The sequence below is a fragment of the Scophthalmus maximus genome, chromosome 19 (assembly GCF_022379125.1).
Source record: "Scophthalmus maximus strain ysfricsl-2021 chromosome 19, ASM2237912v1, whole genome shotgun sequence".
In the NCBI taxonomy this organism is placed as follows: domain Eukaryota; kingdom Metazoa; phylum Chordata; class Actinopteri; order Pleuronectiformes; family Scophthalmidae; genus Scophthalmus; species Scophthalmus maximus.
This window is the reverse complement of record NC_061533.1, coordinates 8,189,178-8,216,907: the sequence shown is the minus strand read 5'-3', so window position 1 is coordinate 8,216,907 and position 27,730 is coordinate 8,189,178. Positions and strand designations below refer to the sequence as shown.

Below are 27,730 nucleotides of genomic sequence, written 5' to 3'. Positions count from 1 at the left end.
TACATTTTTAGCAAGTAGCCATTCTCAAGATGTGTGTCGGGTGTCACAGCACATTGATTTTTATTAGTCAATTAGTATTAGTTCTTAGCACTGCACATTAAAACGGTGAAATGTGAAATCTGAGGTGCATTGGGGACACGCCAACTGCATAATTCACTGCATTTTTTACATTTCTGATTAAGGAGTGGCAGCTTTTTGATTTTGAAATCAAATGAAAACATCATCTGAACCAGCTAACATGTTTATTAACAAATACATTTGATTGGGAGATGTGCAGATAATCCTAACATGAACAACAAATGACATGGTTTCAACCAAGACTTTGGTGGAAAACCACGGTGGAAATTAAAATCTAATCATGGAAAATTAAATATCCACCAAAAATGTTTGTCAGCATTGAGTTTTTAGAAAAAAAAGGAAAAAACATTTAACCTAAAACTTATAAAACTCTGAAACCAGATGAGATTGGGATAAACTTTATTTGTTAGTTTGAATTGAGACTTAATTTGAGTAAGGAAATCTTGCAATCCCAAATATATACTATGACATTTCACTAAATGAACTCTTTAAATTGTTCATGCTCCATAACTGGAAACTGGGTCTGCAACGTTTTTGAAGCTTTACAAAAATGGTAAAATGTAAATACAAAAATAAAAACATCAATTTTAATTTCATTGGACCTTGATATCTACCCCTGCCTTAGCTTTGATGCAAAAATAATTTAAAGTGACTTCTCCTGCTCTCATCCTAAAATGAATAAGCCAGATTGATGATGTAGAAATTCTGGTCTTGTGCCTTCTAAATATATAAAACATCTGTACATAAAGAAAGACATAAAATCTACACCAGAGCCAAAGTGAATAACAATCCTAAGAGGCAACAGAAAGAAGGAGAGGCCAAAGAGAACAGACACTTGTGGAAGTTTTTCATATTTCTCTGGTCAGAAGGATTCATTAATTGCCAGAGTCCGGATCTGCTCCAGAGTCTCCCTCCCAAGATAGGCTTTCCCCTCTGACCCTTCTGACCCCGACTGACCTATTGTCACTAGCCTTCCATTTCCCCTGTTCCTCGACCTTGCCGATCCCACAGACTCTGCCTTGTCACTCATTATGTCACTGACACTCGATCTCACAGATAATCCACCATGAGACCCGTTGCTGTAGGAAGCGTGACTTTGAGCATTGCTGTATCCATGGGAACCTTTACTATGATGGGAGTCGCTCTGATACGAGTTGCTGTTGCTCTTGTGCTCGCTTTTTTGAGTTTCACCCAAGGCAACCTTAACAGATGATGTCCTGCCTAGGAAACTGTGCTCAGAACCGGAGTCGTGCTGGGTATTGGGCCTGGAATATCGATCCGGTTCCCCTTCTCCACCTATAGAAGGGTCTACTACAGGTCCAGAAGCCTTGTTGTGGGACACATCTAGGAGCCCGTCTTCTTGCAAGCACTCCCGGACAGAGGGTGAGGATCTGGGTGTGGTGGTGTCAGCTGGGCCACAAGGGAGAGAGGGCGGGGCCTTGCTTACCTAGAGACAGAAATTGGACAATCTTGGTACTCTTTGTAGGAACATAGTGCCATTAAAAATATAAATCCTCCGACTTGACATAGAGCTGATATACAACAGGTCATAGGTGCTGATAAACAATTTATCAAAATCCATCAAATTGCAACAACAGTATGTGGATTTGTGGTCTCATTTCGTCATGTATATTCACGGCTCTTGTGTTTTAAAACAACATGCAAACATGAAACTGAAACACTGCCGTTGGCAAACTTTCCCATTGCATGTCCTTACCCAAGAGAGAGCATCAGTGTTTGTCTGAACTTCCCCTCTATTCAGTGATCCTGCACCATAAAAATGTGTTCCTCCTGTAGACGAGAGCTGAGGTCTTCCGAGGGGTTGGAAATCTGACTTGTCAATCCCAGCCATTGAAGCTAACTGACCGAGGCTATAAAAAGAAAGAAAAAAGAATGAAGGACAGAAAGACAACAAAACAAAAAAAAAAGGTGAAATCGATTACATTTGATCCATAGGTCCAGAGTTGCAAATGCATTAAGTGTACACACCAAAATAATCTGATATTGACCTGGTAAATGTTTAACAAATGCTATGTTTAATACAGGTTTCCTTTTTTCTTGAGCAAATGTTAATAAAATCACACTGAGATGTCACATGTAAATTTAATTACTTGTAGATATAATCGGTAATAAAATAGTAAAAGGGCAAAATGGCTTTCACAGCAACAAGCATTTTTAAATGAGGCATATGGCTTTTTCACACAGTAATATTCAAGTGTTAAGAGGCAAAACCTTTACTTATATATAGATATATAATTCTCTTGTGTGGAGTCCTTCATTAAGTGCACAACGGAGAAAGTGAAAGTGTAAAAAAAACTTTCCATGGGGAAAGAATGAACCCCTTTTTCTATTGTATCAGATATCCCAGTAATGAGAGCTTGTATGACTTGAACAAACAGACAAGTAATTCATGATGGAAAAAATAATAGTGAAAGACCAGAAACACATACTGAAAATGAAAGTCCAAGGCCCAGAACAAAGGTGTCACAGTCCAAGTCAAAAGAGAAACCGAGTACCCACCCAGCATCCTTAAGCAGATCCAGGAAAGCATGGAACTTGGTAAATGAGCTCTCAATGCTCTCGAGCACAGCCTCGTCTTCAAGGACACCGGCAGCAGATGGTGCTGATCCTGAGCCAGTCACTGCGAGCACCTCCGACAGGGAGTGGTGGGCATCAAGAAGACGGGCATTCTCAAATTCATACTGAATACAAATAAGAAAAAGACAAAATAACAGGGGAGGGAGAATCATCTTTCATTTGCTTACTTACAAAAGAAAATATAGAGACAGAAACATCAGTAACAGACGGCTTGATATGATCGACAATGTTTGTTCACGCTAAAGAGGCAGGTTTGACCGAAGGTAACTTGATGAGCTTCGATGTGATGGGATAAGACCATGAGCTGGCATGAGGTCTGTCAATAAAATCTTTCCAACATGATGATATCTTGATAAATAACTGAAATAAGAAGAACATCTTCAAACATTGATAAAACTCAAATCGAACTTTGGTGCCATAAAAGATACAAAAACTGATAATAACTCTCACCCTTGTGCATCCTTAAGGACACTGACGTCATAATGGTGCATGTGTGTATGGTTAGGGATAGAATGGGATTATATTTTATTGCAGATCTCACACTCACTCACTCACTCACTCACACACACACACACACACACACACACATACTCCACAGTTTAATCCAACTGAGCAAAGCTGTCAAAAGAAAGATGATCTTATAATTACTACACATTATCTACAAATATTGAAGATGATCATTACCGTCATGAGCCTCGACTCAGCTTTGAGTCTGGCTCTGCGCTCCTCTGTCAGCCTCAGGCGACACTCTTTCAGCTCTATCTACAGGACATGAATAAGAACACACACAAGTACATCATTTGAGATCCGGAACTTTGCTTTTGCTTATATAAACACAAAAGTTCCACAAACTTCCGTTTGGGATTTTGCCTGTTGTGACCGACCTGCAGACGTGCAAACTGCCGCTCAGTGATCCTGTCCTGGTGATTTAAAGAAGATGGTCGCTGCTCCTCTTCCTCCTCTCCCTCTGAATCTGAATCCACGGTCACCTTCACAGTGGCCGCACCCTAATTAAAACAGAGTATTTCAACAGATGGATCCATCTTCAACTCCAGACAGTGGCAGGTACATAAACAAAACTCATTAAAACAAGGAGACTCACCTGAAAGCCTTGGTCTTTTCCTCTAGGAGGCAGACCTCTGCAACAAAATTATTCAACATACAATAAGTCTTTAATTCAATGATAAACAATTAAAACCTGGTGAATGCTTTGTAAATATAGTGTCATTGTTTGAGGTAAAACGTGTTTTTGTTATGGGGGGGGGACTTACAAATAGTAGTCTCTTTTTCTTTTAACAAAAAACGAATTGGTTGTTCTGTCAACATCTCACCTCTGGCGTCCAGCTCGTGCAGCAGCGTGCCAAGGAATGGAACCAGAACGGGAATAGGGCTTCTGTGCCTGAGCAACACCTGGACTCTGTCCACCAGAAGTTTCTTTACAAGTGGCTGCACCAGAAAAGAGACGTGATGTGACGAACCGAACTACTAAAGAACTCAGACCTTTACGCTGCAGGGAGCAACGCTAGGAGCAATAGCAATAGGCATCTGTTAATGTGCAACATTCAATGGTGAGCGAATGGTCCCAGTCTCATGTATTGTATAGTCATTCTGTATAACCAGGACACAGGTAGGCATACCATGAGTTAATGAATGCATGAATTACTACTAATGATAGTTATATACAGTGTGGAGGTGCTTCACATCTAGAAAAGCAGCTTCTAAACATCACAAGTAAAAGAGAATAAAAAAATATACACACATATGTTCCATGAGACGGCATGGAACATATGTGGACGGTGGGTGCCACCGTCCACATATGTACAAGCTTATTCTGCAGTTTAGGAGCTGACAACAGATTTGTTAATGCCAATATTAATAAAAGATCTTTGCTTCTTTTACTGGCCAATTGTGTGGTCACTACCACAAATATTTGTGGTTTAGTTTGTTTGGCTGAAAATACCAAGGAAAATGTACATTCATACCAATCCTAAACGTAGCTTTTCTTCTGACTGCTGTGGGCAACAATTGCTTCTTTGGACCAGGAGCTCTCTGTGGCTCAGTGGTTGCAGGCTTGATCCAACAGTACTGCAGTGCAACATTAGAAAGATTCAAGCCATTAAAAAAAAAATGGGCACAGCTTTTAATCAAAACATCTAACATAAAAAAAATGTAAGTGCAGACACTGACCTCTGTAGACTGTCCATCAGCATTCATCAGTACTTTCTCTATTACAGTTTTGATCAGGACCTTGTCTGTAAAGGGAAAAGAAAACTTTAAGCAGGAAAAATTATTTTTTTCCAGCAATTCAAGGTTTTTGTTTTCAGAGATGCATTCTGAACAATTATACTGTTAAGATAATCATAGTATGATAGACCAATTATAGGAGTTTTTTGTATTATAACACTACACTTAAAATAGAGAGTTAGCAATCGAATGATGCAATGTTTATTATACCCACGATACAAAAGAATACACAACATACCAATTATTTATCATATTAGCCACAGTTCTACTGGGAAAATAACTTGTTAATAAAATCCTCGTCCGGACGAAGAGGGTTTTTGCTTTAAAACGAAAATGTAGTAGTATGGATGTAGCCTGGGAGCATCTTACCAACCAAAGGGTTATTACGAATATCCAGTACACAAAGAGTCGAATTCGTTTTCAAGGCTTCCAGCAAACGACGAGCTCCTTCACTGGACAGACCACATCTCTGTAGGTCCACAGCTGTTCAACAAATCACACAACAGAAACAGTAAAACCTGAGCAAAATTCTTATAAAAACGATACAACAATTTCTCATCGTCTCATTGTATTTCTCTCTCATGCCTACTAACCTTTAACCCAGAGGTCCTCGGCCAATTCAAGTGCAAGAGCAGCAGCGCCCCGGTCCCCGATCAAAGTGTTACAGTTGAGGGTGATGCGGCGGAGACCACCCATTGCCTCAAAATGTGGCTGCCGATACCTCAGTGACTCTGCCCATGCAGTACCATGCCTCTGCATTCCCTGATGCTGAGAAAAAAAGCTTTGCATCATTATCCAATGTGGATTTTTTTTTTAAATTATTGTTAAAGAAATGTGTTATTTGAAAGGAGATTTGCAATTTTTTTGTAGTCTAACACACATAAAATAGTGGTCAAGTGTTATAATGAGATATTACACCTTGATTATATTGGCCATATGCTCCGCTCCTCTCCAGGTGAGTTTGCATCCTGTAAAATCTACCGTCCTGATGCTTGAAGAATATTTAACACTTTGGCAAATAACTGTAACACAAAGACAACATGCTCAAATACAGTGTAATCTTGTGTGGACTTTGTAAATAATGAAGTGGATTAACACTGTGAACATGCATACCCTCCAAGCCTTCATCAGAGATTGGACAGTTAGCCACAGACAGGTTTTCCAATGAAATACTTTTTGCTAAACCCTGGAAAAGAATACGTAAGGCTGTTTGAATCAATTTTAAAGACAGATTTTTGTCCCACATAGTGTCCTTCACCAAGATGACAGTACGTGAATATGTGTTTTTACCTTTGTCAATGTGATAAGGTCCCTCTCTCTCAGTGGAAGTCCGTTAAGTTGCAGAGTCTTGAGGTTGGGAGAGACAGTCAGACACTCTGTTAAGGCTTTGCACAACCTAAATGTCATGTCCTTAGAGCGAATGGTTGGGATCCTCTTCCTCGACCCGGACTTATAGTACCTTCTATCTGAAATATTTTGAAGATATGGTTAATGTTTATAAGCAAAAGTGGGAAGTCATTCAAGGTTTCTAATTTGACTTTTCTAGCACAGGTCAACCTTTTAGGAAAACCGGGTTATATTTCCCACCTTACCTGCATCTCCAGAGCCCAGACTAGCTTGGTATGTGCTACTTATGGCAATGTGGTGCAGGTGTTTGTTGATGGAGACTGAGGTGAGAACAGGTGGCCAGTCTGCCAGTTTGAGCCTGTCTCCGTTAAAGTCCAGCATCCCTTTATCAAGGTTCATTTTGACTGCGGGCAGAGGGACCGATTCCTGTCTGGCACAGGCAAAGTCGTAGTAGGCCATAAAGTCCTGGGCACCCTGCCGCCGAATCTGAGCACTGTCCTGGACCATCTTTGATCTAGGAAGAAGAAGGGTTTTAGAAAAGTAATTTAACTATGAAAGCCAACTGCAGACAACTGTGAATACACAAAATACATGTATCACCATAATTTTGTGTTATACAGCAAATACAGAATAGGTAGCATATAATCAATATATGACGTGGAAAATAGTTGACGAGGAGGAACTATGTTTTGGGGTGGATGATTTTTTTTTAGTGGGGTGCTTCCCCACCTGCACAAATGGATGGGCTGATTACAGTGAAATAATGAAATGCCTTTCAGACATATCTGTACAGCCCGATATGTTTAGAGCCCGACCGATATTATCGACCAAATGATTTGAGCCTTTAAATGTGCATTTATGTTTACATTTTAGGTCAAATAAATGCTTGTTTCTGAATTCAAGTTCAACTTATTTGGTTGTATTTGTCATTTTGATCTGTTTTTTACGATAAGGTTTATGGTTAAACTAAAATATCAAGCCTCAATCCCATTTCTTTGTCATAACGGTCTGATAACAACATCTTAGTTCAATCATGTATCGGTATCGGGAATCTTGTACGCCCTAATAGCGATATCATTCATTCATTCATCGTCTACCGCTTTATCCATTTGGGGGTCGCGGGGGGGGGGGGGGGGGGGGGGGGGGCGCTGGAGCCAATCCCAGCTAACATTGGGGTACACCCTGGACAGGTCGCCAGCCTATCACAGGGCCACATACAGAGACGGACAACCATTCACACCTACGGTCAATTTAGAGTCTTCAATGAACCTAACCCCATTCTGCATGTCTTTGGACTGTGGGAGGAAGCCGGAGAACCCGGAGAAAACCCACACATACACGGGGAGAACATGCAAACTCCACAAACTCCCTGGTTGAACCGGGATTCGAACCCAGAACCTTCTTGCTGTGAGGCGAAGGTGCTAACCACTACACCACCATGCAGCCCCCTAATAGCGATATCGACCCACAGATCTACCATATCGGTCGGGCTCTAGTAAACACCAATACCCCACTCAGCTGATCAGCCTTTGTTCCTTAGTTGAACAACCGTTGAATAAATACAAAAACTAGATCTCAGAGCGCTTGGGAATCCACGCTAAAACATGTCAGCGAGTTAAAAAGCCGGAAATTGTTTATTCAATTGGATTCAACTCTCAGGTGTCAGTGAAGTGTCAACGGTCGTTGAGCTAGCGGCGTTAGCGAGCTAAGCGCCTAGCGACCGTTGCTAGTGAAGGCCAGTTGCTGCAGAGGCGTGATCACGTCTCGCGGTGCTTTTCAGACGTTATTTATTACAATTTAAACACACTCAAACAATATAACATACCAGTCACAAATAGCTGTGGGCTCTATCGTCCCGGCACCGTTTCCCTGGACCGCCGTGACAACCCGTGCGCTCTGTTTACCGTTGACGACGGGGGACAGCGAGTCGACCAAGCGCTCAAAAGTGGCGCTTTCGTTGCGGACTCGCAGAGCACCGCCATGGCCCCGCCCCGCCATGGCCCCGCCCACTCCTCTTCCTTGGCGTGTGCTCTGGGTCTTCTTCACCCAGAGATCTGCTGCCACCTACCGACAAGGGGGTAGACATTGGTGACGTAGCATGTTTTAATTAAACTAATTATGTAGACCAACATTATATATAGTTCACCTAAGGCTTTTGAGGTCCTTGCAGTCCCTTGCTTCACCCAGTTAATAATTGAGACTCAAATGTAACATTGACTCATGACGGGTCCCCCCATTACCGAATGCTGTGACCCTCATCGTGTAAACAAATATGCCTATTACAATAAAAGAAGAAAAAAAAGTTGCATAAAAATGTTGTGAATCTTACAATTGTTATATTTTCACGGCTTTCAAATGGATGTAGCTTTTGATGTATTGTTTTTTTACAACTCAGACTCATACATTTTTTATGTAAATTTGCGTTTACCCTGCAGCCTCAGTATGTGAGCCAACCCCTGCTGCAACATTGTAGTTATGTTTCATTGATAGTGACAGTTGTATTTTTCATTGTATTGATGTTTTTTCCCCTATTAGTGTTCTGTATTTTTCTTCAACAAAAAACAAAAAAAAATAATAAAAAAAAAACAACAAAAAAAACATTTTAGTTGTGTAACATGCAGTGGCAAGGATTTTTTTTGTTGTTGTTACAGTTTATGAAAGTTAATTGTTTCCGGAAAGGACAGTGGCTTCATTGTGAATTACATCTTATTGGTGGAATGTTTTTTTGTTTTGTTTACTGAGGTCTGGGAAAGATGTTGTCGCGGTCGTACCCCAAACCCTCCTCGTCTGTCCTGTGCAACTCGAATGCAGCGCGACAACACCCTCTCCGTTCTCCCCCCCCCCCCCCCCCCCCCCCCCCCCCCCTGACAGAATAGTCGAAGCCCATTGGCCAGAGCGCCCGTCAATCAAGCGCCTGGTGGGCGAGCTCCGTTTCGGTAATCCCGGTGGCTGCTCTGGGAATGGGCTAACGGGGGCAGAAGTGCGAAGGTACAAAACAACTGTGACGTTTCACAAAGAAGCTGTTATCACCGGACAAAAGAGGCCGAAACACGACTGGGACGGATTTCTTGCTGCTTCGCAGGTAATTTTGGGCGTTTAACGTCAGTTCGTGGACGGCGGCTGCGGTGGCTAGCGGGGTTCCTCCTCCCAAACAGCAGTGGCCCGCCGGGGAGTGTGTGGTGGGCTGCTGGCCTGTGACTGGATATAGAATGTAGATATGTCAGCCCAGATGACCCCTATTATATTGAATATTGTTGTATGTTACATTCCCCTCAGTGTCACGACTGTCTGCTGATGTTTACGAGGAGATCTGCCGTGGCGGCATCGACCACGCTGCTCGTGCTACGGGGGCGAACCGTCCCGCCGCGATGCGCGGTGGGACGGTCCTTGTTATTTCCTAGAGAGACGGATCAGATTGAAAAAAAAATGAAATAGATGAACATGTTTGTGCCATATCAAACATGTACGAGGTGTCGATCGTTCGATCGGGTGGGATGTCCAACATGGGGATGTGTGTCAGGTCGTGAAACCATTCAACATGCGGTCTCGATGTGTCTATTTTTAATTCAAAATGAAATAGTTTTAAATATTTTCCCAGTCGACGTGGTGAACTGTGGGTCTTACTTGGTGGCTGCTTGTTGTCTGCCTTGGTTTTTATAATTGACAGGGTCGATTTGTGAATAGAATGAGACAATAGGATCAAAGTTGTGAAAGAATAAGGCAGAAGGGTGATGAGCTGAGTTCCTACAGCAGCTCCTGAAACAGGCCACTCCAAGAGCTCTGAAGGACAAAGCAGACACCGGATACTCAAGGGACAGTGGCAAAAATGCATCCGCACGGATGAAACAGATGAGAAATATAAGCTGTAAGAGGACAACATCACATAAAATATAAATACAAATACAAATTAAAAGAATGAGAGAACCATGTTGTGTAGAAGCAAATAAATGGGAGTCAAGACATAAAAGCAATAGAACATGAAAGAGGAGAAGATAAGAATAGAATGGGTGGATATCAGCACAAATCTGTCAAATTCGATTTGATTTTGTTCCACAAAGTTCAGAATCATTTTTGTTTTTATATGATTTGATTCTTGCTGATTTTTTGTTTGTTATGCAAAAGATTTTTTTTAGTTGGTTTTTTTTAGAAATTATCCTGGGACCTTAAATCTAAAATGAACAGCACGGATGTTTCCTTGAATGCTAAGTTGTGTGAAGTGCACCTCAAAATATAAATACATTTCTCACATTGAGCAAGAATAATCGGGAAAAAAAAATCATCATCATCATCATGCCTATTCCCAAAAAAAAAAAGAAGCTTATCCCATAGAGGTGAGCATGTACATCTGTCAGTAGCAGATGCTTCAGCTTAGTGCGGAGATTCACTTAAATTGTCGCTGAGGTCATAGACGGGACAGAAACTAAAAGAGCCTGTTCACAAGTTAATCTGCACTGTTTGTGTTGACAAGACATCAGCCTGGTATCTGCCAGTGGCTGTTTTCACTATCCACTCCTATGATTCACTCCCTGGGAGGGACAGACTAAATGAAGTAGAAATCAACACACTGTTTACTCGAAGTCCCAGGTTTCACATCTCATAGCCAGAGATAAAATCTCTTCAGAAAAAGCTAGATGAGAACTCTGATCAATCTTTTTTTCAGTCTGCTTTGTCTAGATTCGCAGCGAGACGGCCAGAGTGAGCTAACCATGGTGTTTGGGGTTAGGTTCCATGTTTACAGGACTGACTCAAGGCGTCGAACACAGGCAGCTTTCGTCTATGTTCCTTTTTTAACTCAAGATAACTTGCTTGTACACGTTGTAATAACGTGGATTTCCACAAAGTAGACATTGTTTTACACATAATTTAACTCTTAACTGAACCCCTTCGAACAAGTCACCACTATACTACACATAATATTTAGTACGGATGTACGCAATTTGTGACATATGTTGCGAATGCAAACATCCATTTTTGGACTTTAAGAAAAGTCAAGAATAATTGGAAAATCAATCATTTTAATCCACCCTTAAAATATAGTCTTTTGCTCATTATGATTAGTGTGCACAGCGTGTTTTCCCCCGTCTGTAGTATTTTCTCACAGAAAATTAAGTTGAGATATAATGTCGGATCCCTGTTATTATATATTTTTTTTTACATTTACATTAATTTGTGTATAAAACAGATACGGAATGAACATTGGCCCTAATATTCTTAATGTTCCTCTTTCCTGTGGAACAGTAGTGCGCCTCATTTTTTCAGCAATAAGGAACAAGAGTTATTTGCTCTGCATCCTGTCCCTAATGTTCTTATGGAATAAATCTGCTCTAGTCCTTTACAAGAGTCAATTATAAAAAAAATGGGTGGTTAAGTTTTCATGCTGTCATCCTAGTGTGACTCAATACCAGAAATACTGAACATTGGTCTGGATAAATATAAGGTGTCTACTTGTACCTTACAGGACAATGGCCTCTCTGTTCTTGTGTTGTCTTGGTTACCACTTACCTGACTTTTTTTTTTCTATTTCTGGAATGGGTGGGTTAGAAGCATGCTTTTTACTTCAATTGTGTTTTTTTTATTGTCCTAAACAAGTAATTTAGAAGCAAATATCCAAAAGTAAATTGTATATTTTTAACGTGACTTTTTTTTAACTCACTGCCTGTTGGACTTTCTTTTACATTCATAAAGGGTTACAGGGAAAAGGGAAGGAAGGATATGCTGTTTGGTCACGGTCCAAAACACACACACACACACACAGAGGACTGAATGTCCCTTCTTGACTGAGGTCAGCGCACAAACATTTCACACACACACACACACTCAAACACTCTCCTTTTTTTTTTCTTTTTTTTTAACTTATTCTTTCACATCCGGTCTTCCAGTCCCATTCGAAGGTCAAACATAATTAGCAGCAACTTAAGCTCATGTTTCAGAATGTCTCCCCCACTTATACAGTACACTAAAGCCACTGTGTGCTTACTTCTTTGGCCTCGTTGGTCATCATATGACCACGTAATGACAGCCTTGCTGAGTGTGGGCCCGACTGTTCCCTGGAATTGGCGTCAGCTGCCGTCCCACTCAGGTTTTTCTCTTTCTTTTAAGGTGCTTTCAGATTGTGGCGGCATATACAAATGGATAAAGATAGTGTCTAAGTGTTTAGATTATATCTGCTATTGTTTGGCGCAAATTGAATATGGAAAACACTACAGCTCAGGTGTAAATGTGTTCATCACAACCTGATGTCTATGTAGATAGTGATGTAACTTTTGTTCAAGCTTGTTGTAGTGTTTTCCATGAGATTTTTTTTTAGTCTCTCCAAACAGTGGTAGTTTGGAGTAATTTTGGCTTTGGCTCCATTTCAATTTTATTTTTGTCCTGACACCAGCAGGGGTAACATTTAACTGTACTGTATACTTTGTGATGTCTTTTCGATTGAAGCTAGTGTTGAACCAGTTGATCCATCGTAGCAGATTGAATAAATATTACATGTTTTTGTCACTATTGACACATTATTTATCAAATATAAATTACAAACATTTGGTGGCTACAGTTCGTCAGACTATACAAATTTTAAAAATCCTTCAGGGGAACCACCTTTAATTCCAGGGCTACATTAGCAGAAACATAACATATTTATTATGTTGCACATTCATACACACACACTCACTCAAAGCAAACAAATATAATTTTTGAATAGACAAGTAACTGTACATATACTGTCTATCCTGCAAAATTCCCGAATTAATGTACTGGAAACAGATTTGTCACATATTGACTGATCCAGCTTTTTAGTCCCTGCTAATGTTTAAACACAGGAACTCCGACATGGTAAACAAGGAACAAAACAAACAAAAACATTCTTATTTTAAAGGTTTATCTATTCTTTCCTAAATTTAGGGCTTCTGCAGGAATACAGATGAGGTTTTTAAGTTACAGCAACACCCATGTGGCTTTTTGTAGATTGTGGTCACGTTCATTACTGGTGCAAGGACAAGGACCAGAGCCCAGGAAAGAGCTATTGATTTGTGTGCTGCTGTGCATTTGTAGCTATCAGTTTCTTGGTGAGATTTCCCAGAATCTAGAGCTGTTTTTTCCCCCACTTCCCATCAGTGCATTATGTTTTGTTTTTTTTCAGGGTTCAATGGTCGTAGGATATATATTAGAGGTTGTAAAACATTTCAGGCTGGTGCTGAAGTTGCAAAAATAGGATCCCGAACCATTAAAAGCATGTTACTGCTCTTTGCATGTGGGGACCCACTTGGCTTGCAACAGGCTCAGAAACCTTTTTGGTGAAGGCACATGCGTGTGTGAAACATTGACTCTACACAGCTGTATTTATGTTGAGCCCTGCCTCTGAATTTCACCGGCAGCTGATGTTTTCACCAACTGTGGAAAGACTCAGCTGCACAGATTTGCTTCAACAAAGGCACAAGTGTTGAGATTGTCTTGTTAAACCAAGTGAAAAAAAATAATTTAAAGAATCCGGCTGCAGAAATAGTTGCTGCATGGAGGCTCTGTGGTGTTTACATTACATCTTTAACATCAGTGGGACTCCAGTTGTTACTCTAGTCTAAAAATGCAGAGTAAAAGTAATTATTGTGGGTACAAAACAAACGACTGGATGGATTTGACCTTGAAGTTCATCCATGCAGGTATATGTGAAACTACTTCAGGAGCCAGCACTAAAAGCACATCCGGGATTTAAAATTCCTCTCTTCCTGAATCACTTAGAAGGGAATTCAAAATGTTTACCAGATATTTGATTATCAACATGCATGAAGATAAGACATCAGCAGTGTTCTGCTATCTTTTAAATGTTGGTAATCAATGTACTGTGTTTTTTCTAACTGTAGATCCTGATTTTTTTTTTCACTTGTTGATAATGCTTCCTGTACTAAAAGATTGTAATATTTTTAAATCTGATAGAGAGATTTTTCACTTTGTTTTTATCAGTACATTTGTTTTCATTCGCTCTTCCACCAACGTTAAGATGGAAAAATGAAACTAACTGCTGATTTAGAATGGAACTTTGGGGAGGCGTCCACAGGGCGTGGATGAGCAGCCTGTGAAAATATGCTCCCGTCCTCCCTTCCCATCGTGTAAGGTCTCTCTTCCCTGAAATCGTGTATTTGTTTACGTAGCCTTATGTTCACTGCCACTTTATGCAGATCTTTTGACCTCTTGCAGCCGGATTTTCTCACTGCATCGTGAAAAGAAAAAACCCAAAACAGACATCAACCAGGTTGCTGTCATAATTTAAGAACAGTTGTGTTTTATTGTTGCATTGTTATTTGTTACAGCTTTAGGATGAATAGATTAGCTGTTGGTCTGTCTGTTTTTTTAATCTACAGTATCTCTGATGTGCCTTTTGTATCTACTAGGTGTGTACCTGCTGAGGTGTGTATCTGTGTACTTTGTGTTCAGCCTGTGTTGTAACAGTAATTGCCTCCGCTGCATTTGAGGGCATCGAGGTTTGAGGCCTGTCCCAACCTGCCCCACGGTAAACCAGACATTTCAGTGTCAGTTGGAACAGACAAAGACAGAAACGTGCAAAAGGCCAGTTCATCCAGGCCAAAGCCCATAACAGAATTATTGCAACATCTCCTTTGCTGGCCTTATCAGGTGGGATGATGTTGTCTTTCTGTTATATATATAAAGAGAGAACAACGATCACACGATGTACGGGATGAGCTGACCTGGGTTTCCTCACTCAAGTGTTTTTACGGTTAATCCTTTTTTTTCGCAGTAAGCCAGCCTGAAACCCTTCACCCCATGTGCTAGTTCATTGCTATCAGTGCTGCAGCCTTACTAATGTGGTTTTGGTGAATCCTGTGTGCAATTATTTGACCATATTCTTGTATAGGGCTGCAATTAACATTTCATCATATATTAATCTCCTGATTATTTTTTCTATTAATCCTTTGGTCTATAAAACAATAGTGAAAAATATCCTTGCCAATTTCCCAGAATCCATGGTGGTGTCTTTAAATTGCTTGTTTTGTCAGACTTAACTGTCCAAAACCAAAACATAGTCTTATGACCACATAAGTCAAAGAAAAGTAGTAAATCCCCAGAATTGAGAACCTGGAACCAATAAATGTTAAACGAAACCGTTGTCGATTTACTTTCTGTCATTATTTTGGCTAACTGTTTCAGCTATATTCTTACATTTTCATAACTTGTACTTTTAATCGGTTTGCTGTAAATGTTCGGAGCACAAAATATAATAGAACATGTATGTGGTTGTAGCGCCACGGGCAGCCACAGCCATTGAGCAGGTTGTGACAGTGTCTGGGAAAGAGGGGTGTTGACACTAGAAATGAATAAACTGTGACCCTTCAGTTAGTACAAACCAGGTTATTCTGGTGGGGGGGGGGGAAAGTTCCATATAGTTGCACATGTTTCTTCAGGTGCATCTTTGGAGCTTTCAGCTGCCTTTAAAATAGCTCTGTTTTTGTCTGAGGGCATGTTAAACATGTGGTACATATAAAAGCTCCTTTGTATCTTGTGAAATACAATGTGGGATTGTTTTTGTTGGAGAGTTTGTGCTTTGTCTTTGGGGTTCTGCAGGACTGTGTACTGCTGTATGTATCTGAAATGATACTGAAAGTAATGGTAAACGTTGGTAAGGCAAGTTTATTTGGTTATCCTATCCCTCACCTCGACGCCAGCAATGCCCCTTTGGTGGGCCTTTTGTTCATGTGCAGTGAAACCCTCACAGATGACGGCGGCGCGTCCGTTTTTCCATTCAGCCTAAAAGGGCACATGTCACTCTGTGTCACTCATCAACCTTCACTGGCTAACCATGAACACCGGAATGGAATTCAAGTCACTAACACTTGCCTGCAGCAGAGCAACTTCTGGTTCTGCGCCCATCCTCTTGAACTCTATCATATGAGCTTCACACTCCGACTCCGTTCCTCAGAGGGATCATAGCCTGGCATTGTCATCCCTGCGCACAAGCAGTCACAGTCCAGAATTGTTGTATATAGTTCCCCGATGGTGGACTGAGCTGCCAAGTGCTATCAGAGCCAAGAACCCATTGAGGACTCATCTATTCCGCGGGCACCTCACCCCCTAACACCTCTTACTGCTGTGTATAACACAATATCTCATGAATAAGGACACTATTGTTTTGAATGACTACCAACTTCACAGTTTCTCAACAGCTGCTCTTAACCACCACCTTCATAGTATGTAACGGTGACAGGAGTTTTATTTGAACAGAATAGTGTTTGCCGGTTAGCTGACACATCTGTCTCCGTGTTGGCAGAGCTCGGATGTATTCATTGAACCATGTTTTTTTTTTTCCTCTCTTCTGCTGTCTTTTCCCACAGGGGCCCAGTCTGCGTCTTTCCACCCACGATGTCTGGCATGGTGTCACTGTAGTGGAGAGGACCAACGCCTTAGTATCTGCAAACAGTGGCTCGGCCAGTTGATCACCATGCCTCCCTTAAGTGTCCGACCCAAGTCAAAGTCTGACTGTTGTCCTGTCTGGCTCGCCTGTCTTCTCCTGGGCCTCGCGGCTGCACAGGCTCACGCCAAAGATGGTAAGAGCCGAACTACATTAAGGGGAAGGCTCCACCTTCGATCTTCTGATAAATCAATAGTCACCCATGCATAATACACATGCTGTTGAAAGTGTTATGGGGCTTATGCTAAATCCATTATTGTTAATTTTGACTCTGCTGATGTAAACTTGCAGTGGGTATTTTTACTTTCTTTGCCATTTAAACTGCTTAAACCTGTCCCAATCTTATTTTTTCTTCCAGTCCTTACTGTACCGCAGCAAGTGAGCGTGTCAGCCAACAAGTATACACGACAGCTTTCCATATCGTGGCTGGGTGGAGCAGCCACAACATTTGACCTCATGATTCTGAGAACGGAACTCAATGAAACTGTCTTCTACGTAAGACATTTTTTTGGTGTTTATATTGTTTTTCTTATTATTATTCAATTACATTACATTATTGATAACTGAAAGTTTCAAAAATCGGGTAATGATGTATTGGCCGATATATTAATTATTTGTTCACAATCTAAGACATAAATAAACATTTCAAGAAATGTACTTAACAAGACACTTTGCAGTTTAAAAATAATCTTGTCACTACTCCATGGTGAGATTGTTTTATACATTTACAAATCTTTGACATTTCTGTATCTTGTCATTTATCAGCAAATACAATAAATCTGCAATGAGTTAATATCAGTCAAATATGTTTTATAGATTATATTTTTGTAGTAGATTTGCCTCTGCAGCACATTTAGCTTTAGTAGTTTGTTTAATTTTACATTATGTCATAGGTAATGCAGATGATATAATCCAGAGGAGGTCGACTCTTTCAGAGTGGTCCCTTTCCTGGTTGAGCGACTGTGTGACTGTCATCACCAGCTCCTGTCATCATCTACCAGCTTCATATTGCTCTGGTTCATTCCCTCACTGTTTTCTCTGTGTGTTATTTATAGGAGACTGTGTCTGTGACAGTGAATCAGGTCACTGGTTGGCACCAGAGGAACTGGACCTCAGTTGAACCTCTGGAATGTACCTCGCTGTCGATCAAAATTCGCTCAAGAGATGGAGAGACAACAAGTGAATGGAGCGACACACAGATACTCCAAGGTCAGAGGGACAATAAATATATCCATGTATATACCAAATATTATTAAAAAACGTAAATGCTGCTTTGACTTTCTTCGTACTTTCTTCGCTCTCCCCTTTTGTCTTTGTGTTGAAAATTTTATACACTGCTTCTTTTGTCTGTCTGTCTCCCTTTTCAGGAAACGATCTCCCCAGCAATGAAAAATTCCAGATGTACCCCCTGGACAGAGTTATACATGTGGGGTCCAACACCACCTTCTGTTGCATTGTGGAAGAGGGGAAGCTCTTTGGTACCATCCGCTACAATGGCACGGCCATGAATACGACACGAGTGAGCAGACGAAGCTACGCCATTACAGTGGTCAATCAGGGACCATCCAGCAGCTCGGGAACCAACGTCGTCTGTTACAACAGCCTGGAGGCTCTGTCTGGAGCAGTGGTGTTTGTTGGATGTAAGATGAATCGGAACTGAAGTGTGAATGGTTGTCTTATCTAAAGCTGCTTTCAGACATGCACTGATATCTGGACATTTTCCTGAAAATATGTAGCGGGTCTGTATGCGAGATCCATTTTCCGGAACTTGCGCTAGTGATAACACGGCAAGAGAGATTCACAGTGAGCGAGTTGGCGTGTTGGCGACTGTAAACAAAAACACTGCCGACAGAGGCGCCACAGAATGTTCTGGAAATGTTCCAGCTGTTGTGAACGCGCCTGACTCGGACAATTCTCCTGCTCCGTTCTTCATATGTGAAGACAAACTCCGGAACAAGTCCGGATGCGATTTCCAGTTCATGTCTGAAAACTGTTTAGGATGGATGAAGGTGGTTAATGTGGCGGAGTGTTAGAACAAAGTAAACTGTACATTCAGACTGAAGGGGTCTGTTAAAAATAAATCTTGCTCTCAGTTATTCAGTTTGTGAATTTTTATAATAGATATGAGTTTGTTCATCTGAAAAGATTCCTGAACCAGCTGGACTGTTGGTGATAAAGAATGATTGTGTAGTGTGCATTCTTTTGATGCATGTGAAAGAGTCTATAGATTATTCTAGTTTATCTTTTAAAGCTTGGTATTTATTTCAATTTACGTAATTTTTATTTATATATGTTCTGTATATGAAGAAGTCAGTGATCTAACTTCTTTGTGTTGCTGTCCCCAGATACTCCTCTACCCAGTGACTTTGTGTGTGAGACTCATGACTTAATCTCAGCTGTTTGCCAGTGGAATGAAGCACGAGACACACACCTGTATGGCAAACGGGGAACGCGCTACTCGCTGAACAAGAGGTACTACAGTCATGCCCGCGAACACGATAAATTGAAATAGCTAAACCTAACCTCAGGTCACAAAGTGGCTGTAACCTGACCTGAAACCTGAGACTTTTTTGGAAACCATCAGGCTCGGGTTGGTAGGCAGAACTGTACACACTCAGGCAACAGCAGCAGGCAACAGCTTCTGACGTGCGTGAAGTATGACATGCTAAGCACATCTCTGATTTGAAGATTGATATCTTAAGAGTTCAGTAATTAAAATGATTTAATAGAAGCTTTTTAGCTTTTGTAGCTTTTGATATTCATGGTGAAATCGGATGCATGCTATCACAAACCCTGTTGTGGGTCTGCGTTGATTTTACACCGCAAACCAGCTGCACCAGAGTTGGAAGCGTTTTTGGAAACTCTCAGTGATGGAGTGATGTTCACTTTGTGGATGTGCCAGGATGCGGTCCAATGTCACTTTGTTTCTGAGAAAATATATCTACATTATTGATTATCTTTTCCCCTGCATTTTTGAAAATGTGTTTTCTGTCTAGAAAAAAATGTGTCAAGAGAAAGAGGATGACAAGAAATATGAAGCACTTAGTCTAAGTAACCACCTGCTGCTTCTGTGTGTGGACTGCCAGACCTTTTAATGGAATCGTCTGAAGGCTGTTGCATTATGGATGTGTTTGGGCCCGTGTCTGTATATGTAGGTTTGATGAGCATCTAAAGTGATGATCTTTTATTTTAATTGAATCTGGCCACTTCGACCGTCACATTCTTAAAAAAACTGCTGTTTATTTTTTTCGGTTCTGTTTTGTTTTTAGGGATTGTGGACAGACAAGGCGGCAGCAGAAGCCAAAAGTGTGTAGGGTGGAGCAGTGGGAGGGTAACTGGACACTGGTGGCGGTGAATCCTCTCGGCCAGTACAGCCTCACTGACTCTGCTGAACTCAGTCACAGAGGTAGGTGTATTTAACCCTCACCTCATCAAAATGATTGGACCAATACACACCAAGAAGAAGAATTCATATACCCTCGTTTTGTTTTTATAGCATTATACCCATAATAGTTGACTGAAAACTGTTTCACCCTTTCTCCTCAGTGCGTCCTGTAGCACCAGCTGACCTGAACTCTGCCATCAATGCCTGGAATGCCACTGTGCTGTGGCAGTGGACGTACAGTAGCTATTCCTCCCTGGCTCTTGTCTGCCAGGTAGAGCTCGACTGCCATGGGTCCAAAACAAATGTAAGTTGTCTGTGTGTATGTCTACTTTTTTGTATTTGTTGTCTGTCTCCATGTATAGAACCCTCCTTCTGCTGGTGTCCGCATGCTAAAGAACATTTTCATTTCGACATACTAATGACCTACTACATTGCTCTCATGTTTTCTCCACATGACTGACAATGTACCAAGCAGTCATGAAGTCTAATGTTTGCTTGCAGCTTACCGTCTCTGGCGTGGGTCTGCAGTCTGTGGTCTTATCAGACCTTCATCCCGATGAAGATTACAGTGTTAAAATCCGCTGTGGTGCCCAGCAGAATTTCTGGAAGTGGGGAAACTGGAGCGAACCATTTGCCTTCAAAACCAACACTTATGGTAATGGGTCAATTTTTTTGTATCTCTTTATCAATGACATAAATAAATATCACTCATTGCTCTGACATTACTGCAAAAGGTACTGTGAAGCCAGTGTGCCAATTAAAGCCCCATTCACATTTATTGAGACCATACAAAGTTAAGGTATATTTAGATACATAACCCCAGAGTTCTTTTAACATAAAATATCTCGCACAAAGTCCATTTACAAAAAATTCAGCTGCATTTTTACTTCTTTGAATGTTGGTCATATATTGGTCATGTATTGGTCAGAAATGTGTAAATGTACCTAGAAAATGTAAAGACCAGAAATCAACAAATAATCACATTTAAATGTTTTCCTTTTTGTTTTTAGCAGCGCTAGTATTGCTTTTTGAGTATTAGTTGTATTTATACATTTTCATATTTTCGACAGTAGAAATGTCACTTTATCGTGACACCAGCAGTTATGCCTCCCCCCTCCCGAAGCTTTGACCTAATGTGTTTTTGTCTTGTCTCTCAGTTCCAGATGCTCCGGATGTGTGGATGTGGATGAACAGAGACAACACTGGACAGGTCATTTGGAAGGTGCGTTTTGTTTTTCAAGTGAATTCGAACAGATTTACAACATGTTCAAATAAGCCACAGTCAGATTATGAAAGTTTGTTAGGATTCTACTATTTAGTCTTTAACAATGAAAGGTCAGTGTTTTCCTTCCTTCTTTCTCCATTTTGACATAAAGAAGCTTGACCCCTCAAAATTTCTGAAATATTAATTAAAAGCAAATTTTAAATTCTCTCTTGTCTTTCCCCCATTCCTCCCCTTTTTTTATTCCGTTTTTTTCTAGCCTCTGACACGAAGACTGAGCCATGGCCAGATCACAGGTTATGAAGTCACACTCTGGAGCTTTGACGAAAATGTACAGCACACCCAGTTTTTCCCGCCAGATGCTACTGCTGCACCAGTCAACCTTACACAGATGGCGACCTTCAGCGGTGACACCAAGGTCATAGCAACCGTTATTGCAAAGAACAACGATGGGTCATCTCAACCTGCCAGTGTCACTATACATCTACGTTTGACAGGTATGTTGAAATGGAGGGAGACTGAGTAGGATGTTTTAGGGTATATATAGAGCAAGTAAGAAGCCAAAAAGTGATATTGTGTTTTGTTTTTTGGAAGACACACTGCTCCTACATGCAGTTAACATATTTTCTTTCCTACCAGATGCAGAGCCCTGTGCTGTTTCCAGGGCAGTTTATACGGAGAGCGGTTTCTCTCTGCTCTGGCCGAGCGATCCCAACGCCACCTGTGGTTATGTGGTGGAATGGCACGAAGCCATCTGCTCGCGGAACTGCCCCGTGGACTGGATAAAGGTGGCCGCCGGAAACACTAATGTCTCCGTAGAGTCAGGTGAGTCCTCTTTTTTTAGCATTGTGTTTCTACAAATGCAAATGGTGGGTTGTCAAATGTTAAATTATACTGTAAAATACATAATAATCTCTTGCTTTGCCATCAGACAACTTCCAGCTGGGTGTGAGGTACAACTTTTCCCTGTACAGCTGCTCCACAGAGGGACCAGAGCTGCTTCAGTGCTGGCAGGGATACGTGCAGGAGCTGGGTATGGAAAGCTTATCCTTTTTAGAGGAAGCGATGACTTCAGAAATAGCACTCTGCATTTAAATTGCTGACTCTATGTTGTGATTGTCTCTGGCATCTCACCTGCCCCTATCTTCAATTTTTTTCCCCCATTCCTTGCAACTTCCACAGTCCCTTCCAGTTCTGTCCTTCTGTCAACCAGTCAGCAGGCCTCTGATATCCTCCTGACCTGGGGAGAGATACCACTGGTCAACAGAAGAGGTTTCCTCCTGGGCTACAACATTTACAACAGTACTGGCTCTGAGCTCAAACTTCTAGGTAAGTGTTACTAGGATCTGAAATGCCTCTGTTCCAGGAGACGGCCTAAAAAAGGAATCATATACGTAACATGATTAATTCATGTACTCTCTCTTGATGTTTGCATTTTTTGGGTAAAATCTTCATGGTTGAATGCACTTATTGTAAGTCACTTTGGACAAACGCGTCAGCTAAATTTCCTGAACTTTTCGGTTAGTGCAACCTCCCGAGCAGGGTCTTTTTTGAGGGTAAATAAATTAATCATGAACTATATTTAGACCCTGGTTCCTGCCGTCGAAACGCACAGAGATCCTCCTTTAGTTCCTAGTTCCTGGGTATAGTTTCTGCAGTTGAAACGCGGCTTAATGTAATGTAATGTTATTCACATTCATAAAAATGTGTTCTTGAAAGTTCATTTTGTATCCTGTTAAACTCATTCTGTCCTCATCCTTGATCCCTCTCCTGCTTCTCTCCTGGTCTTTCCTTCCTGTGTCACTCTCCCATTGTTTTCTTCCCTATCCTTTGAACAGCCAACCTGCCAGACAAAGAAAACAGGAGCTACACAGTAAAGGGACTCTCTGAGGGCTCACACAAGTTTACTGTCAAGGCCTACACCTCTGCAGGCGAGGACGCAGGCGCCACTGCCTCCATATCGCTGGAACCATACAGTATGTCAATGTGTATTAGTGTATATAGAGTGATTTATATTCAAAAGTAGCAAATATAATCATCTTGCTCCAATTCCAATGTCTAATATTTCTACTGTTCTGACAGCTGATTGGCTGATCCTAGAAATCCTGACTTCTCTGGGAATCACAGCCTTATTCCTGGTCATTGTCACCTTCATTTGCTACAAGAAAAGAAAATGGTGAGACTGCTCCTTTCCCGTGTCTCTCTCCTGTTTGAATGTCTTTCATAAATAATGTTCAAGCTAAACAACTTTTACGAGGGTTATTCTCTACACTGTACAGCAGAGGAGCTGCTGTGAAGTATAATTTTGTATTTGCTTAGGCTTTTGATGATAATATATTTTGATATTTTACTTCAACAACAGGGTGAAAACGGCGTTCTACCCAGACATACCTGAGCCCAAACTGCCTGGTGACTGGTCCAGGACACAGGTGCAGTATAGTTCTAAGTATAGAATTTACAATTGACAATTGAGCAGATTGAGGTGGTTTTCTCCCATTTAAATGACTCTTTAGTGGTTAATCACTCTGTATCTTACAGGGGCCGTTGGATGTGAAGCCATCTTCACACAGTATCCTCCATATCGTAGAGAAGCCTGACTGGGATTCTAGTAAAGAAGCGCTCGTCGTCATACCTGAAGAAGATGAGGATGAAGAAGGGATGGGAGACGAGCCAGTTGACACAGACGAACCAACGTCATTACGCTACTACAACCAAGTAGTGGATGAGAGGCCCATTAGACCACGTTTCCCAGACTCCTCTGATTCCTCTGCATCTTCTTTGGATTCGGCACGCACCGATGTGACTTACACAGGGATCCAGACCTCAGGGTCTTCATTGGTCTTCCAGCTGGATCCACAGGGCCACTCTGAGGGCCACCAACCTCACACTGGTCTGTCTTTTGGAGGAGGAGGAGGAGGAGGAGGGGGCTACCGGCCCCAGATGCAAGCTAGAGGCCCAAGTGATGACATTTCCCTGGTTTCTCCTGAGCCTTTTGCAGAGCCCCAGGCTGCCAGTGCCGGCGGCTATAAACCCCAGAGCTCCTGGCAATTGGACTCTCCCGTGGAGGCCGAGGAATGTGGAGGCCGGGCACCGTCTCTTGGATCTCCCACCTCTGTTGCTTCCACTCAGTTCCTCCTCCCCGATGGAGAAGAACAAGCAGAGGAGAAACGACAGCAGTCGTCATCATCAGCAGCAACCTGGTTCAACAATCTGCTGTCATCCACAAAACCATGATATCATCTCTGTCTCACTACTCGCAGCCAGGCCAGGAGGGGGGGTCCCCTTCTCATTTCATCATTGTTACCAGTGTCATGCATCAAACAATATGTGTGGTGCTACATCCTCACATTTGAACTTTGCAAATATCATAAATCAGAATATGTATATTCAAAAGTTGTCAAAACATTTCTATTCTGAAAGAAATCTCTTCAAAACATTTCTTCAGACCTCTTTTCCACCATATTTATTGCCCCGAAACCCCCTTCTGGCAACCTGGTGGCTGTTACAATACATCTCCCCACTGCCCTTTCTGTGACTCCCTGTAATGGGCATTTGGCAACAGCATATCCTATGTTTCAGTCTATCCAGTTTTTAGCTTACATTTCAATTTTTTTTTTGTTTCACCTGATCCAAATGACGGCTTAAAAATAAAGGACACTTTTGTGAGAACACTACAAGAAGGCGGCTGAGTCGACAGAGAACCTTCCTCTCCTCACAGTATCCTTGTCCGTCTCGGGTTAATCTGGCCTGCGTTCTGACAGCCGACGAACGGAGAAAACCGAAACATTAATCGAAAGATGCACTTAGGACGAATTAGAGCGGTCATTATTTTACAGATACAAAGAGTGGTGCTTTATATTAGAGTCTGGAATTGTGTGGGTGATGAGCCTGGTGGATATACACTGATATAAGCTAGAACATGAATGCAAACTGATATAATTTAATGAATGAACACTATTATGTTACTTTTGAGTGTTTATGTTTGTCTTCCTCAACCAGTAGAGTTTTATTTTCTCTCTATTTTGTTTTTACTTGTATTTCATTGTCAGGCCAGTGTCATTTATTGTGAATAACCTTCAAGTTGATGGTTGAACAAATAAGGAGAATTAACCTGGATGGGTAATTACAGTGTTTAAATCCTCTTTCACACGATGCCTGAAAAGTATTTTGATAACAATGCAGTTTAGAACTTATCAGACTTATACAGTTGATCACTCGAGGTGTCCGTTTTAATTGATTTTAGCAAGTGCTGAAATTTGACAAACATTTTTTTCTTTTTTACTTTTATTTTCAAGCCCATAGAGATTATTGTTTTGCTGTGCTTAGAAGCTTGTTTATTTCTGGGGCTGAGTCTACACTACTTTTTGATTTTTTTTAATGTTTTTTAATGTGACTGTGTTTATCTCTTCATTGCAAAGTATTTCTAAAGCCACCGAGTAAATTTGCATTTGGAGAAAGGGACCAAGGGACCAAGGGGAAAGCATACATTAAGAATGTTTCATTTAGCTTTTGTTGACAAAAATGTGGAGACAAATTTTGTCGCTTGACAGCACTTTGGCATCTCTGTAATTGTGACACACACACACACACACACACACACACACACACACACACACACACACACACACACACACACACACACACACACAGTGTGGGTGTTAAGTATAACATTGGTAGGGCATCCCAAATGCATCATTATGCAAATATTACCCTTTGACATTGTAGTAAAGAGGTAACCAGTATGTTTATTTCATGTATATTTTTCAGTTGGGCCTTGTCGTGCCTGTGTGGCAACCTGTGGTCTATTGTTTCTCAGTGCCTCCAGCCAACAAGCTTTAAGTAAAACTACTGTGACGTGAATGACGAGTTATAACTACAGTGGGTGGCTTCACTGATGAACTCATAACAGGAAGGCAGTCTTCTTTGACTACTGAGAAAAATGTATCCCTCTTTCCCCCCATCGATCACTCAATCTTGTAACACTGGTCTGAATTTTAACTGAATTAATGAGGGGGGGAAAAAGTGGTTGAAAGAATTTGTCAAAATCTTGTACCAGTCAAGTTGAGTGAAGAGTTTTATTGTGTGTGTGTGTGTGTGATCAGATCAGTGATGATCACTTCTAAGCAGTGGTAAAGGGTGGATATAGTTTTGAGTATTTAAACATGGCTGCACATTGTTTTCCTTTGAAGCCTGCATTCTCAAACCAGCAGAGCTTTGGAGACTAACCTATGAACGCTATGTGTTACATGCTTTTATGTTGATGTGGATCAACAATATGGTATTTTTTTATTATTAAAACTAACTGTAAATAATTGTAATTTTCTTTAATTTGCTTACTTCTAACACTACAAAATCTAAGTTTTACATTGGAAAAGGTATATACCCTATATTACAACATGCAGACTTAATGTTGACTAAGCGGCTTTCTTGAGGGAAAAGGGCAAATGTTTGTAATGAGGACATGCGATATATAGAGTCCTATAAAATGTAGAACATCACACTCTAAACTATCTTTGTTGTGTGCTTAAACACACGGAAACCTTCTAAAAGTGTGTCTGAAAAAAAAAAATCATTTAAACAGATTAAGATTGTGATCCTGTCTACTTCATAGTAGTTTAGACTGCTTTGCATTAATATCTTATCACAGCAGTAGGGCCAGAGTACTCACCCTGCAGACTCACACATGGCAACTGCTTATGTGCAATTTTCCCCTTCATTCCATTGTCCATCCACATTTTTAACTGGAGCCCACGTTTCCCCTGTAAAGCGTTACAATTTGGGGGATTTTACAGCAGGGCACACTGGCTGCCTTACACATCTTCATCTCTGGCACTACATGTTGAGCAAAATCGATGCATGCTGTATAGAATATAACAAAAAAAAGTTGTTTGTAAATCCTAACAGTTCCATGTTTACATTTCCCTGTAGCTTTAAAACACTAACACTAACTAATGTTGTGCATGGCAACATGAATTGAGTATCATGCAACCCCCCAAAAACTTGCTTTAAAATTCATGATATTTTGCAAAAATATTTTTGGTATTCATCGAATGAAAAGAAGACAGTGAAGTTCATCCAAAGTGAATGCATAAATGTTAACACTATATTAACGCGTAAAGTGAAATGCTACTTGATTAATGGCAATAAAAGTTATGTCTGGCCAATTGACAGTGTTGTTCATTTTTTGTCTGACGCCATCTCCAACAATAAAACCTGCTCAATGCTGCTGGGAAAATTTAGATTTTTTTCATTGCCACATCAGTCCAGTATGAATATCAGTTGTATTCTTTTATTGCCTCATCAGTCCAGTATGAATATCAGTTGTATTCTTTTATTGCCTCATCAGTCCAGTATGAATATCAGTTGTCTTCTTTCATTGCCTCATCAGTCCAGTATGAATATCAGTTGTCTTCTTTCATTGCCTCATCAGTCCAGTATGAATATC

General features: G+C 41.0%; 2 protein-coding genes across 3 annotated transcripts; one reads left to right on the top strand and one right to left on the bottom strand.

The window, feature by feature from the left end:
* Positions 1-225: 225 nt before the first annotated feature.
* cep78 (centrosomal protein 78) lies at positions 226-8,268 on the bottom strand. 2 transcript variants are annotated; one of them, XM_047329281.1, is made up of 17 exons: positions 8,093-8,268; positions 6,513-6,781; positions 6,211-6,386; positions 6,034-6,106; positions 5,839-5,942; positions 5,514-5,688; positions 5,290-5,403; positions 4,864-4,928; positions 4,659-4,761; positions 4,008-4,122; positions 3,779-3,815; positions 3,561-3,683; positions 3,361-3,438; positions 2,599-2,780; positions 1,796-1,949; positions 896-1,525; positions 226-858 (listed from the first exon to the last, which is right to left on the bottom strand). In XM_047329281.1, exons 2-16 carry the CDS (start codon positions 6,772-6,774, stop codon positions 941-943), a joined length of 2,346 nt encoding a protein of 781 aa, XP_047185237.1. In that variant the 5' UTR covers positions 6,775-6,781; positions 8,093-8,268; the 3' UTR covers positions 226-858; positions 896-940. The 2 variants fall into 2 exon arrangements, with proteins under 2 accessions (XP_047185237.1, XP_035496369.2); XM_035640476.2 differs by having other exon boundaries at positions 226-1,525.
* A 924-nt stretch (positions 8,269-9,192) lies between these two features.
* lifra (LIF receptor subunit alpha a) lies at positions 9,193-27,453 on the top strand. The gene is made up of 18 exons (XM_035640475.2): positions 9,193-9,349; positions 16,602-16,814; positions 17,037-17,173; positions 17,734-17,887; positions 18,046-18,318; positions 19,024-19,150; positions 19,948-20,084; positions 20,225-20,367; positions 20,565-20,718; positions 21,221-21,285; positions 21,545-21,782; positions 21,925-22,110; positions 22,217-22,318; positions 22,468-22,614; positions 23,124-23,261; positions 23,368-23,461; positions 23,648-23,714; positions 23,824-27,453. Exons 2-18 carry the CDS (start codon positions 16,709-16,711, stop codon positions 24,517-24,519), a joined length of 2,964 nt encoding a protein of 987 aa, XP_035496368.2. The 5' UTR covers positions 9,193-9,349; positions 16,602-16,708; the 3' UTR covers positions 24,520-27,453.
* Positions 27,454-27,730: the final 277 nt, after the last annotated feature.